At 40.2% G+C, this 15,360-nt stretch overlaps 1 protein-coding gene across 1 annotated transcript; it reads right to left on the bottom strand.

Moving 5' to 3' along the window:
* Positions 1–1,182: 1,182 nt before the first annotated feature.
* Positions 1,183–5,079, bottom strand: LOC143260422 (uncharacterized). Its single transcript, XM_076525687.1, has one exon. It carries the CDS (start codon positions 5,077–5,079, stop codon positions 1,183–1,185), a length of 3,897 nt encoding a protein of 1,298 aa, XP_076381802.1.
* Positions 5,080–15,360: the final 10,281 nt, after the last annotated feature.

Here is a 15,360-nt window from a genome sequence, read left to right as displayed (position 1 = left end):
AATTACAAAAACATTATACATATATATATGATGTAAATAAACGTAAAATACACACTAAAACCGAGTACCTGGATATAGTACATAATATTAAATATTAAATATTAATGCTTCAACATACGACAATACGTATGCAGAGCAACGCCAAATTACAAAAATAAGTACAAAAGCCAAAAATTACAGAACATAGTACAGATCTTATCATAACAATTTTTTGAATTCCGAAATGTAAAAAGTAGTCGTTTTATCGAAACAACAATGAAACCTTTTAGTTTGATATTTTTTGTCCTTCGCTGGATAAAAAATTGTAATGTGCACTGTTCTACGCTTGATCAGATACTGAAATTAGGTCATCCGAATGTAACACGTAGATTGTAGACATATATGCATATATCAGTACTTATTTTAGAAAAAACGACAGTACCTGGTTTGACCTCGGCCGTGCTCCACATTCTCTTAATTACAAATGTATTGACTCGGAGACGTAAGAAACGCGCGGGCGGTGAAATGAACCCTTCCGGGGTTGTAAGGCCCGGATTGCACGGTGGACGCGTATGTTCCTAAGTCGCCGATTGATTGCCCGCCAAATTAATTTTGGGCTATCGGATTCAATGTTCGAATAGTAGTTGCGCGTACTGTTGCGTGGTTTGAAGACTGAGTTCTTGTGACTTGAGAATGATTGCTCGCGGGATGACTGCTCGCGTGTACCGGTAAAATTGCAATAGATCGTTTTTCGGGTTTGCTCGGCTATTTATGGGTGGTTCCTCGTCGGAACTTGTCCTGGAGGGGGTAGGAAGCTAGTCGCTGGGTCGTGGAATCTCTGCGACCCCTGGTTCATCCCCTGGAGATTCCGTCAGGTCAACTCAGGTAGCGGGCCCCGTCGCGCGCTCGACGTCGGCTGACCCTTCGGAAATTCCGGGTTTATGAGACCTTATGGCAGTCAAGGAAACGGCTTATTTACGATGAGTAAAAGGAAAGAAAAAACGTCTGCCTTGTGATTTGTGCCATGTCCGGATGGCATCCGGACAATCTGGCCGCCAAATGGTTGTGAAAGTGTCCTTGACTGCAGCCTAACTATGGTCACGTCCATGTCGTAAACCCGGTCGCAAAGACTCCACGTGTTTGTTCCTTCGCGATGGAACATGCTCCCCCCCGTTGATCGGTACGATCGACTAACACGATTAACTATGAACTGTCTGTTTTTCCTTGATTCCCGTCGTACTGCGGTGAAGGTTCTGGATCGGGAAGTGGTGCCAGCTTCTTCACGTTTCGTTTGAAGACGCCGTTTGCGGTTCGAACGGTGACTGCTCTGATGATTCCATCAGCTCCTGGATGGACCTGCTGGACTCGTCCCAGGTGCCAGCATAAGGGAGGAGTGTTGTCCTCCTTCAGCACAACGATGGTCCCTTCTCGAATATGGTGTGAACCACTTGTCCATTTGTGGCGAACGTTAAGTTGGTGAATATACTCCTTGTGCCACCTGGTCCAGAAGTCTTGTTTTACCTTCTGGATGTGTTGCCAGGTCGACAATCTATTGTCCGGAGTTGCCCTGAAATCGGTCTCGGCAATGGCCGTTAAAGAGCTGCCAATCAGGAAGTGACCAGGAGTCAAAGGCGATATATCGTTTGGATCGGGAGAGAGGGGAGTGAGCGGACGCGAGTTTAAAATGGCTTCGATTTCGACTACAAAAGTGTTGAATTGTTCAAATGTGAACAACTCTTCACCTACGACTCGTTTGAGGTGATGTTTGAAGGCCTTTACAGCGGCCTCCCACAGTCCCCCGAAATGCGGTGACAGAGCCGGCGTGAAATGCCACGCGATTCCCTTCGTGGTGAGGAAGGTTTGCAATCTTTCGTCCGTTGGGAGGGTCCTGTAAATTTCCCTCAGTTCGTTGTCGGCCCCGACGAAGTTAGTCCCGTTGTCTGAATACATGTTTTGGCAGGCCCCCCTGCGTGCGACGAACCGTTTGAGTGCCGCCATGAAGGCATCCGTTGTCAAGTCGCCTGCTACTTCGAGGTGTACGGCCTTTGTCGCGAAACAGGTAAATACGGCAACGTATACCTTTATGCGGGTGCGATTTCGATGCCGTCGTTCCTTTATGTAAAAGGGGCCGCAATAATCGACACCGGAGTTCTGGAATGGTCGACTCTCGGTGACGCGTGCCGCAGGTAAATTTCCCATCAGGTAGTCGACCGTGGGGGGATTAACCCGAAAGCACCTTACGCATTGCCGTACAATTTTCCTGGTGGCATTCCTTCCATCGATGGGCCAATATGTTTGGCGCACGTCGTGCAAGGTTGCGGTGATGCCTGAGTGAAGACCCTTCGTGTGAGCGTCGCGGATGATTAAATCAGTCACGTGGTGACTCCTTGGCAATAGAATTGGGTGCTTCTGAGCGAATGCTAATGTGGAATTTTGGAGGCGACCCCCCACGCGCAAGACACCCTCGTTGTCGAGGAACGGGTGCAGAGGTCGAAGTTTGCTTCTGGGGTGTAATTCTCCGGATTTTAGGTTTTTTATGTCTTGTGTAAATGTGACTGACTGAACGGACCTGATGATGCGGATGTTGGCTTCTTGTAGCTCTTTGATGGTCAAGGGGCCTGTGTTGCGACGGGCAGGCACCAGACGTAGACAATATGCTACAATTCGCCGTAGTTTTTGGATGCAGGAATACCGGGTAAGCATGTCGTTGGATTGGTTGATTGCGGTGGCGAGGCACGTGATCTTTTTTGTTTCTGGTACGTCGTTTGAATGGATGTATCTCGAGTTGGGCCATGTGGCCTCTGTTTGAGAGAGCCATTCTGGTCCGCATCGCCAAAGTGCGTTGTTGAGAAATTTCCCAGGCGTGATGCCTCGAGAAAGTAGATCGGCCGGATTATCCCTCGATCTGATGTGGCGCCATGACGAGATGTCGACCTTTCCTTGAATGTCGGCTACGCGATTCGCGACGAAGGTTTTTAAGGTGGACGGTGGTTTGTTTAACCAGTTGAGAACGATCGTCGAATCGGTCCAGAAAACGGTAGCGTGGATGTCTTGTGTGATGGCGTCGCGAACTGTTTCGTAAAGTGACGTTAGGAGGACGGCGCCGCAGAGTTCCAAACGCGCGAGCGTGACGGTCTTTAGGGGTGCGACGCGGGATTTTGCGCAGATTAGGCTGGTCTGGATTTGGCCGCGTGCATTGATAGCCCGTGCGTATAGACAGGCGCCGTAGGCCCGTTCGCTTGCGTCACAAAACCCGTGTATCTCGAGCCTTTCCGCGCTCCTGAGACTTACGTGTCGACCGAATTCGATTTGATTCAATTCTTGTAACGACCTCTCATATTCGGTCCATTCGGTATGGATGTTGGCCGGCAGGGATTCGTCCCAGTCAATCTTCAATTGCCAGAGTTGCTGCATGATAATTTTGGCGCGTATTGTCACGGGTCCGAGTAATCCCAATGGATCGAATATTTTGGCGATGGTTGCTAGGATGTGACGTTTGGTCACCTTGTTGGTTGTGGCTGTCTGTACGGAGTAGCGAATGGTGTCGTGCTCCGCGTCCCATGAGATGCCCAACGTCTTCATCGCGGTTGCATTGCCCAGGATCTTTGGATGGATAAGATCCGTGTGCAGTCCCGCGAGAAGTTTGGGTTCGTTGGAGGCCCATTGTCGAATGGTAAGACCTCCCTTTCGCAGTAACCTAGTGATTTGCCGTTGGATGACCTGAGCCTCTTCGATCGTGTCGGCACCGGTCAACAGGTCGTCGACGTACAAATCACGTTTGAGGATTACTGATGCTGTTGGTGTTGCGTCCTGCTCGTCGTCTGCCAGCTGGTGTAAGCATCTTATGGCAAGATATGGTGCTGAGGAGAGTCCGAAAGTGACAGTATTTAGCTCGAATGTAGCTATTTCGCCGTGCCTGTCTCGCCATAAGATGCGTTGGTATGCACGGTCGTCCGGTCGGACAATGAATTGCCGGTACATCTTTTCGATGTCCGCGGTTAGGACGACTGCGTGCATTCGAAACCGAATCAACAAGGTGAATAGGTTGTCCTGTATGGTCGGACCGGTCAGTAGAGTGTCGTTCAGTGACAGCCCGCTGGTAGATTTGGCTGCCCCGTCGAAGACCACGCGAACCTTCGTGGTCGTGCTTGAGGGTTTTTCAACTGCGTGGTGTGGTAGGTAGAATCCGGGTGTATCGACGGTGTCTACCTGTGTCATGTGCCCGAGCGCGAGGTATTCGTTGATTACTTGGTGGTATTGTTCTCGTAATTCGTCGTTCCGCGCTAATCTCCGCTCGAGTGCCAAGAAACGTTTGAGGGCCATCGACCGAGAACCTCCGAGCTGCTCCCTTTTTTCGTTGAAGGGTAACGCGACCATGTATCGTCCGGACGCGTCACGCTTGACGTTGTTGCTGAAATGTGTTTCGCACTCCTGCTCATCGAGTGTTGGATGGTGCCTATGGGGTCCTTCTTCGACCTCCCAGAAATTTTGTAAATCGAACTGTATGGTGGTGGAAAACGTGTTGCGTGTTGTTCGCGGCGTAGGGATCGGGACGCTACCTCCAATGACCCATCCGAATTGAGTTTTTTGGAGGATTAACTCGTCGCTGGGTCGTTTGGAGATATTGTATTGCCCGATGCTGAGACAAGACAGCGCCGGTCCGGTCCCTAGCAACATGTCGATTCGTTCTGGTCGATGGAAATTCGGATCGGCTAATTTGATGTTCGGAGGAATGCCTAGTTTCGCTCGGTCGATTTGCACGTCGGGTAGCGGGCCTGCGATTCTCGGTATCGTCAGGAAAGTCAGTGTCCGTTCGTAGTTCGTAAGTCTCGATCTAATGGTTGTTGTGACCAATTGGTTGGTGATGGTGTTCAATTGGTTTAATGCCTCTATTGTCGCGGTTTGTTGTTTCGTCGGTAATCGTAAATTTTGCGCTAGTTCGTCTGTCATAAGATTCGCGTTAGAACATGTATCGATCAATGTTCGGCATGGAACCGGTTGTCGATCGCGATCTAACACGTAAACTGTGGCGGTTGTCAATAAACCGTTCGTCTGTCCGTCCGAAATGAGGGTTTTGAGTCGTTCTGTTCGCATGTCCATGGTCGTATTGTTTTGTCATTCGTCCTTGTGAGACGCGTTCCCGGATGCCGCGTCGAGGTGCAATTTGGTGTTGTGCTTGCCATTGCACACGCGACACCGTCCCGCCTTGCACTCTTCGGGTGCGTGGCCTGGCCACAAGCAATTTTGGCACAATTTGTGCGTTTGTGCGGTCGCGATTCTTTCTGGTGCCGTCATGGAGCGAAATTTCGGACACGCGAACGCCGCGTGGTTATCGAGATTGCAGATTTTGCACGCTCGTGTCGAGGTTGCGACAAATGTCTGTCGTCGAGGTGTCTGTGGGGAGGTCGGAGGACGTCGTCGAGGTGTCTGCGGAGAGGTCGGAGGACTCCATCGCGTCTTGTTGGGCCGCCGATATGTGTTCGCGGCAATGGGCTCTCGCTCTTGATTGGTCCTAGCCCTTGCAGTCCCGATTGATTCGGCCGTTTTGCAGCTATGAGACGCGTTTCGGAGATGTTTGAATACCGCGTCGACATCCGGCATGCGAGTGTCGGTGAGTGTGGTCTCCCACGTTTTACGAATCTCGGGATTCATTTTTGAAATTGCGACGTTGGTGATGAGATCGTTCGCAATGTTTTCCCACGACCGTCCGAGAGCTTGTAACGATCGGATATGTGACTGCATATGATTGACAAGATCGCGGATTGAATCGGCCGAATCGTCTGGCATCGCGGGCGTATCTATCAGTAGCGACGTGTGCCTAAGTACGAGAGCGCGCGTGTTGTCGTAATCTTCGACCAATTGGTGCCACGCGGCCTTGTAGTTGTCTTCACTGATCGTAAGCGACTCGATCGCGGATGCTGCCTTTCCGGTTAGTGATAGTCGCAAATAACTTAGTTTCTGGATGTCCGTGAGACCTGGATGTGCATGAATGATGTTCTTGAACGCATCCTTAAATGTAGTCCACCTTTCAAGACTACCGTCGAATTTGGGCAGATCTATCTTAGGTAGATGGATTCCGAATGTTGTCCCGGACATGGTAGGTGTGGGAGAACTGATGGTGCCTCGAGTGGTGGAGACCGATTGTAAGTCGGCCTTACCTAATTTATCCAACAATACTTCCGCATTCGCGATGACCGTGTCGTATGTTTCTGTCGTCGACTCGCGTTCGGCTTCGATTTCGTCGGAGTCCTCGTATTCGTGGAGTTTGTTTTGTATATCGTTGAAGCTGTCGAATTGGATCCGCAACCGTTCAACCCGATTCCGGAGTTTGGCGCGTTCAACGTCGGAGTCCCGAAAGTCGGTCACAAATTTCGACAGGTTGGTCATTTGCGATTTGAAGACGCGGCGCTTCATTTTGAGGTCTCGGATAATTTGTTGAATATTGTCGTCGGTTGCCATTTTAATGCGCGTCGCGGACGGGACTCAGTGGGAGTAGATAATAAGAAAGGATTTGACTGACAGTTCAGTAACAGGCCTACCTTGACTGCGTTCCGGTTGCTGCGTGTTGTCTTCGGCTGAGCGTGGTCTGACTGGACTGCGGCTCAGGGTGGCTGTTGCTTGGCTGGACTGCCCGTTGATGTGGTGTGCGGTCTTTCTTGGGTTGTTATCGAGTACGCGCACTGTTGTCACCACACAGATCACTAGAATCCGGCTCGAAGGACCATGTATTGACTCGGAGACGTAAGAAACGCGCGGGCGGTGAAATGAACCCTTCCGGGGTTGTAAGGCCCGGATTGCACGGTGGACGCGTATGTTCCTAAGTCGCCGATTGATTGCCCGCCAAATTAATTTTGGGCTATCGGATTCAATGTTCGAATAGTAGTTGCGCGTACTGTTGCGTGGTTTGAAGACTGAGTTCTTGTGACTTGAGAATGATTGCTCGCGGGATGACTGCTCGCGTGTACCGGTAAAATTGCAATAGATCGTTTTTCGGGTTTGCTCGGCTATTTATGGGTGGTTCCTCGTCGGAACTTGTCCTGGAGGGGGTAGGAAGCTAGTCGCTGGGTCGTGGAATCTCTGCGACCCCTGGTTCATCCCCTGGAGATTCCGTCAGGTCAACTCAGGTAGCGGGCCCCGTCGCGCGCTCGACGTCGGCTGACCCTTCGGAAATTCCGGGTTTATGAGACCTTATGGCAGTCAAGGAAACGGCTTATTTACGATGAGTAAAAGGAAAGAAAAAACGTCTGCCTTGTGATTTGTGCCATGTCCGGATGGCATCCGGACAATCTGGCCGCCAAATGGTTGTGAAAGTGTCCTTGACTGCAGCCTAACTATGGTCACGTCCATGTCGTAAACCCGGTCGCAAAGACTCCACGTGTTTGTTCCTTCGCGATGGAACAACAAATAATGAATGGATTCATGTTCATAATATATTTACATCCAACCAGTTTTAAAACATTCTTATATGTACATATATTCTACAAACTTGTATGACCGATGATATTCGTTATAAATTCAGTTATTAAAAAAGAACACTATCGAGCTAGAGTTTTTGTCTTAAAAACTTCGGATCTCGATTTATTGTTTCCTGTTAGTTTCGAATTCATCTTTTGTTTGTTTTCATACATCCGATACTGACACATTGGTTTCCTCTTTTTTCGCTGTTTTGTTTCCTTTACTCCCTCAATTCTTGTACATTATTTCTTCCTATTTTCTTCGTATACCAGATATGTTGCTGCCTTTTATCACTTTTATTCGGATTTCTCTCTCCTTTCTCGTTCGGTAGTTTTTCCACACTATGGCAATAGTATATCACATACGGAGTCATCGTTTGCCCGTTTATTCGACCCCGTGAACACGAACAAACGCGAAATATTGCGGCGAATATTGGATTGCCGTTTATCATTTATGATTGGAATTGGTGTGTGCGAATTTTTTTAATATCGATGCCATCGAACACGTCTGGTACATGCATAGTGTTCGTCATGCATTTACAAAAATGATCGAGATCGAATTATGGAATTAGCGATGAAATTACTAAATATCTCGTATCTCTTACCCCAAGATTGCGCTCGAATCGTTGCAATCGCTAATCTGTATTAGTTTCTCTAACTCAGTTTCCTGGAGAAAGGTTACGGTGACCCCTAATAATTCATAGTAACTTTAAGCCAACGATTCCGAAGTATCTTCGAGAGCGGATTAAATCGATTACCGCAAGTTACTGGCGACTCAATATACACCTATAATCAGATTACATGTGTGTACACTTATCTATGTATATGATATACATTTCGTTATGAAACAATGGCTTTACTAGCTTAATACTTTGGCTGCGACGCTAACTACCTCAAAAATTGCATAAAACTAATGTATTTTATTTAATCAAATAAAAATTGAAAAGTCAAGTTGTATGACATCAATTATATTTTCCATAAATTATAATTTTTCCTAATAAAGTTAGAAAGATACAAAATAGATTACAGAAAAAATTCATTTTCTCTCATCTTGGCAAATAATTCTGTCACCTATATCTGGCTAACACGGCAGTCGAAGTGTTAAAAACGTCCAATTCAAACAATGTTATGTGTAAAAGTAGACACACGCTGTCTTATACAGTGTACAGGGTATTTAAGGAAGAAATAAAATAAAAGAAAAAAGGTTCGAAAACTAACATGGTTTGACAAATTTTTTACATACTAGGGCGAAAAATTAAAGGATCATTTTTGGATAAAAAAATTGTTGATATTTGAGTTGCTGTAATTTCGTGAAGAAAGACTGAACAGTCCCTTTGGGCTCGTTTTAAAGGGTAGAGCATTTACTTTCATCCTTATTAGCTTGACACTTCTTAGTTTTCAGGAACTTAATCACTTTATTATTAATTTAATCGTCGATTTACATTTGCATTACATTTTTGAATTTACAACATTGAAACACCATTTTATACGGCAAGTAACGTATGTATTAGTGCTCCTATATTATAAAATGATCAGGAGAGATTGATTTATTTTTATTCAATATAATTAAAATACTTTTATAATATTTGAAATAACTGGCTCCTAAAAGCCATGGTTTTTATTCAACTGAACGCCATAAATAATAACGCCTCTATAAACATTTTTGAGTAGGGTAGATGTGTCTCAGTTTCCGTGCCTGTCCCAATTAATATATAAATTGGCATCTCTCCCTGAATATATATATATATATATATATATATATATATATATAAATATATATAATAATATATAAAAATATATATTATATATAATATATATATATATATAATATAATAAAATAAATAATATATATATTTAATAATATATAATATATAATATATATATAAAAAATATAGATCTTCAATTTATGTATAAGACTATTCTTTTTCTATACGTTTTTAATTCTGGAGCACGGAAATCGGGACATCTACCCTATATATTAACAAACAACAGAAGCAAGGTATGGGGGCCATTTTCGAGCAAAAGATTTGCTATGGAATATTCATGTTTTCGCCATATTCTTACGGGTTTTCATAAATAGTCTGGTATAACGTCCCTCGTTACTCATTAGATTGTTACAAAAACGTATGTAGCAACGTATTACATGATAATGTAGATTACAATTTCGACTACATCGGTAAGTATACGCTTTGCATGGTAAATCTGATGCCATTATTGAACGAACACTGACTGATCTGCGCGACTTGCGTTGTTAGTTGACACATTCCCAGGTGTCGGATGTAGTTAATCTAAACACATGATTGGTTTTTATTAGAGTAAGCTTTCTAGCACAGTGTTTCAAATCATATTATTTAATTCGAAGTATAACCAAATATTCTAAAAGTACCAAAAATGTCGGATTCTTCACAATCAGTTATGATAAATTATTTATTTGAAACAATCTTTCAGTTTTTTTTATTCTAATATTTTGCAGAGCAGTTTTTGGCACTACAGATATCAAATATCGTTCTCTTTCTGCCGCTTTTAACAATCTCGACTCATACAAATAGTACGTCTTAAACATTTTCGACGATTTTCATTGAAATTCTGTAAAAAGTTTTTCCATTTATAACTTCATTGTTATCGTTCCCAGGTGAATGTAATTCTTTAACATCAAAGGTGTAAGAGATTAGCCGGTCGGACATGAAAAATGGCGTTCCCGGATCTTGACAGTTTATTGAATTTTTACAGGTATTCCTAGCTATTCAAAAGTGCAGTGGTTCACCATTAGATTTCACTGCATTCTTGCAAAACGATGAATCATAGGACACGTGATATCACAGAAGTCACCTTGACGTATTTATGTAATCCGCCTTTTCACCTTAATGAAGCATCAGTGGACCATTCTATTTTTCTCTATAATCCACTAAGGCAAATTAATATTCCTCTGGAACGGAAAGTGTAAGAACGCTTTTATGGTAACATTAGTGATCGATTTAAATTAAGGGGATATTATAGTGCGCGTGTTTTTAACTTTGTTAAGGAATTTTTTGCAAAGGAATTATTACACCTTTTGCAGTCAAATTGACAAGGTTTATTTGTACATGTTTCAACGACGTTTTAAAATTTTTTGGATCAAAACAAGAGTTAAAATTAGTGGCATTGCATAGCCTTAGACAAAATTTGCTATTATGCTTGTCTGAACTAAAAAAACATGAAAGTTCCTTAATGAATTTGGCTATAACAGATACTAAAACAAAAGAAAAAAGTCGATAATCACAAATGTGGCGATATCTTGAAATTCGATTATCGATTTTTGCACGTTTTGTTAAACTTTGGAGGTCTAAAAAATAGAAAAGAATGCCAATTTTTGGTTGATTCTAGTAGAGACTGTAGTCAAAACATATACTAAATGTTAATTTAATAAAAAATATACTAATATAAAATTTCAAGTCAATTGGTCAGATAGATTTTGAGATATTATGGACACTGTTCTGAAAGCCATAGTTTCGAGAAAAATGCCTTTAAAGTTTAGTATATCGACGATGATGTAAGGTTGTTCCGCCCTTCAAACAACCATAACTTTGTTAATTTTAGGAGTTCGTGTGTAAGGTTCCAGAGATGTATTTTTGAAACTATATCCTTTAACCTCTTTGCTGTGGACGACGTGTATAATACACGCCATAAGGAAATGGGAATTTTCCATCTTACAACAAAAATACTTCTGCTATGATTTAGGTTAAAACGCTTCTGAAACATATTCATAAATTTCGCACATTTTAGAATAATTTTAGAACAACTTGCTGTAAGAAACTATGCCCAGTATGATCGATAAAAAATAGATACAAAATTGATCTTAAAGGTGGTGGTTAAGAATATGCAAAATAAAAACAAATTGTTTTCTCAAAAGTTTACACTAGAATATCCCGTAAATATTATTAAGAAAACGAGTACGTTTTCATTCAATTTTTGTTTCTCATAATTAATTCACAGAATATTTTGCATAATGAAATAGAAAATGAATGCATCGAATGCAACACGGCAAAAACGTTTAAAGAATTTAGGAATACTATTGAACTATGTTTAGCTCAGAATATACAATATCTTGCAATTTAATGCGTACAATTTTTATTTTGCACAATAATCTAGAATGTAATCATAAGAATCAAATTTAGATTAGTGATATTAACGAAATATACTTTACATACTTCTACTAACAAGTAATTGTTCTAAATAGTAATAAGAGAGTAGCCTTCGAGGACATTTTGTCGTCCATTGATCGGCCTCTCTTGTCTAGTGCATATTTGATATGTAACAGCTCATTGCTCACTAGCAGAGCTTCCTAAGTGTTATGCTGATTTTTTAATGAGCTTTTGACAAATTGTAGTACTTGTCGTGTCGAGAACACGGGATTCCCTTCATGGCGTTAATGGCTAAAGATGCAGAAGGTATTAAAAATTGAAGCTGTACCAGACACGCTGTAACCTTATACATAATCTCATTCGCTTGCAAAATTTATGCTTATTAAAATTTACGCGTCCAGCTTTATATAAAAGAGGATAATTTTCGTAGTTAATATAAAGAACCGATTAAAGCACCTCAGTCAACCTTCGTTCATTTTTCTTTTTACAAATTTATTTTAAGCTTACTTCGATTTATCTCGGTTTTTTATTTTTAAAGATAGAATTTACAAAATTAATTAAGCCATTCGATGAATGTAAATAGCTCTGCATTTCGATAATTATTTTAATATACTTTTATGCACAGAATACGAACCTAAAAGTCTTTTTTTTCATTGGACACAGTTTTCAAAAAATTTAACTTTGGAAAAAGGCACAAATTTCCAATTTCAAGAATTCTCTAAACTTTTACACTGTAACACTGTCAACACTGTCACCCACGTGTGGGTGGTGATCTGAAAATTAGATCTGAAAATTAATTTTTAATTATTTAATTAATTAAATTAATTTGATTATCAGCCCCATAACATTAGAATGGTGAAAGAGTAATTGACGTGATATAACTTAACTTTTCAATTTTAATTTCATTAAAGAAACTATTTTAGTTTTGGGAAATTTTTTCAGCTTGTTGATGTTGGCAGTGAAAGTGTTAAACGTAAGTTATTCGAGTGATATCTGTGCGCAGATTCCCTTGAACACTGGAATTCTTTATTTAGAAAATGAGTTACCTTTAACATTCGAAATTTGTAGGTTACGTTTCCTCATATTTCGAAAATTAATGATCCGAGGTAACCATACCACGTGAAAAAATGTGCAAAAGATGTACATTTTAGATGTTTAGATGTTCCACATCTAATTCGAGTCAGCAAATAATAACAAAGTTAGAAAAAATTTGTATGGATTGATTGAGACAACTACTTAAATTTCAAAATTCTATCATGAATACTCCATACAACTTCTAAATTACACATCTAATTAAAAACAAAGATACAAAATGCAGAAGTTGTAGAGTTCTAAGGAAGGGAGGTGACGTCATATTCAATTTCTTGTACATAGTACACTTATCGAAATTTCAAGGCCAACTTCGTTCCTTTTTTTTAATTAGAAAGATATACTCTTGACAAAAATTCATGTTGTACAATGTTATTTATCTTTCTATCGTACTAATTTTTTTGTAACTGTGTCAATTTGTTGAGGAATTAATTATATTGGACAAATAAGGAATGACTGAAGGCTAAACAAATTTTATCGAATTAATGTTACAAAATTAGTAGAAATGATTCAAAGTATTGTGAAAAATGTATTTTATAATCTACTGTAAAAATAATAACTGCACTTGTTATCGATTGAACTCAACACAAAAGCACGACATGATATAATGTGTAACACATTGTAATTGTGCCAGTTATAAATAATTTATTAACTATCTTGCAAGTTACTAATTATTAACTCCAAAAGTTGTATTTATAATTAGCTTGACGATAGCACCGATTTGACATATTGCACGTATGAAAATAAAATCGATAACCATCCTCTGACGAGTTAAATAGAGCAGTCGGTGAGCAGTTGAACTTACAATGGCATATGATATCGAGAATTTCAATTCTATGTATACGCTAATGACATCTCTAGCCGGTTACAAGTTATGTCGATACCGTTGACCTCCGACTTATGGGGAAGCACGGTAACAGTATCAAATTTTGGAAACACGACTGCATCGAATACAGTGTTAGTGGCTGGGCTTACGAAATTACCACCAAATTCATGTCGTACCCGATGACGAGTTAGGACTACTAGAATTGCAAGCAAATAATTTGTAGGTAATGCAACGATATCAGATCAACTATAAACCCGTGAAGTCTTATTATTAGACTGCGGATCTTTATGCGAAATGAAAATTATCTGCATTAATTGCAAGAAATAGAAGAAAATTTTTTCTGCTTCTATCAATTTTCACAAATTGCGAAAAATGTAATAGTATCGTTAAATTCTTCTAAAGTGAGTATTGCATACTTGACATATATCCATTTTTGACATAAATGCATAAATATAAATAAATAAAGAAAAGAAAATTTCGGTTTAGGTCCTACAACGTCACCTTTATTACAGGAGACATTATTAATGTAACATTAAGAATGTAATAGTATCATTAAATTCTTCTAAAGTGACTATTGCATACTTGACATATATCCATTTTTGACATAAATACATAAATATAAATAAATAAAGATAAGTAAATTTCTGTTTAGGTCTTACAACGTCACCTTTATTATAGGAGACATTATTAATGTAACATTAAGAATGTAATAGTATCATTAAATTCTTCTAAAGTGACTATTGCATACTTGACATATATCCATTTTTGACATAAATACATAAATATAAATAAATAAAGATAAGTAAATTTCTGTTTAGGTCTTACAACGTCACCTTTATTATAGGAGACATTATTAATGTAACATTAAGAATGTAATAGTATCATTAAATTCTTCTAAAGTGACTATTGCATACTTGACATATATATCCATTTTTGACATAAATGCATAAATATAAATAAATAAAGAAAAGAAAATTTCGGTTTAGGTCTCACAACGTCACCTTTATTATAGGAGACATTATTAATGTAACATTAAGAATGTAATAGTATCATTAAATTCTTCTAAAGTGACTATTGCATACTTGACATATATCCATTTTTGACATAAATACATAAATATAAATAAATAAAGATAAGTAAATTTCTGTTTAGGTCTTACAACGTCACCTTTATTATAGGAGACATTATTAATGTAACATTAAGAATGTAATAGTATCATTAAATTCTTCTAAAGTGATTATTGCATACTTGACATATCCATTTTTGACATAAATGCATAAATATAAATAAATAAAGAAAAGAAAATTTCGGTTTGGGTCTCACACAACGTCACCTTTATTATAGGAGACATTATTAATGTAACTGTTATATTCTTTTCGTTCGAATCGAAATTTTCTGTTTGCCGTTTCCGCACCAGTAACGCAAACAATCCATTCGCCTCGACCTGTTGGGTAATGCCGACATTTTTCGATATGCAACAGAAAGCGCGAACCTGTTAAACGTAAAATATAAGATGGTCGCCGATATCATATTTCTCTCGCTTATTCGCAGTCTCCAACACTCACCGATGCAATTTGTATTCTATCGAAAACGTAAGCTAAAAGTTCGGAATCCTTCGGTCAAGAAAATGACTCTATTACATATTTTTTTTCGTACCAGTAACGTGGCCATAAATCTGCCTAAGGGTTTGCAAAGTGCCACTCGAATTTTGGCTGGTCACCACACTTTCTACTATAATATCATAAGAAATTGATCCTGGTACGGAAACTTGATGAAAGGTGCTTTCAGGGATACTCAACTTCACGCGAGAAATTAACCGCGAGTAAATGTTTCATTGATCGAGACAAAGTGTTCCAGGAGCAACATAATTTTAACTGTTTACATTGTAACA

Source organism: Megalopta genalis, chromosome 12 (genome assembly GCF_051020955.1).
Source record: "Megalopta genalis isolate 19385.01 chromosome 12, iyMegGena1_principal, whole genome shotgun sequence".
NCBI classification, from domain to species: Eukaryota; Metazoa; Arthropoda; class Insecta; order Hymenoptera; family Halictidae; genus Megalopta; species Megalopta genalis.
This window is presented reverse-complemented; position numbering and strand designations above follow the sequence as displayed.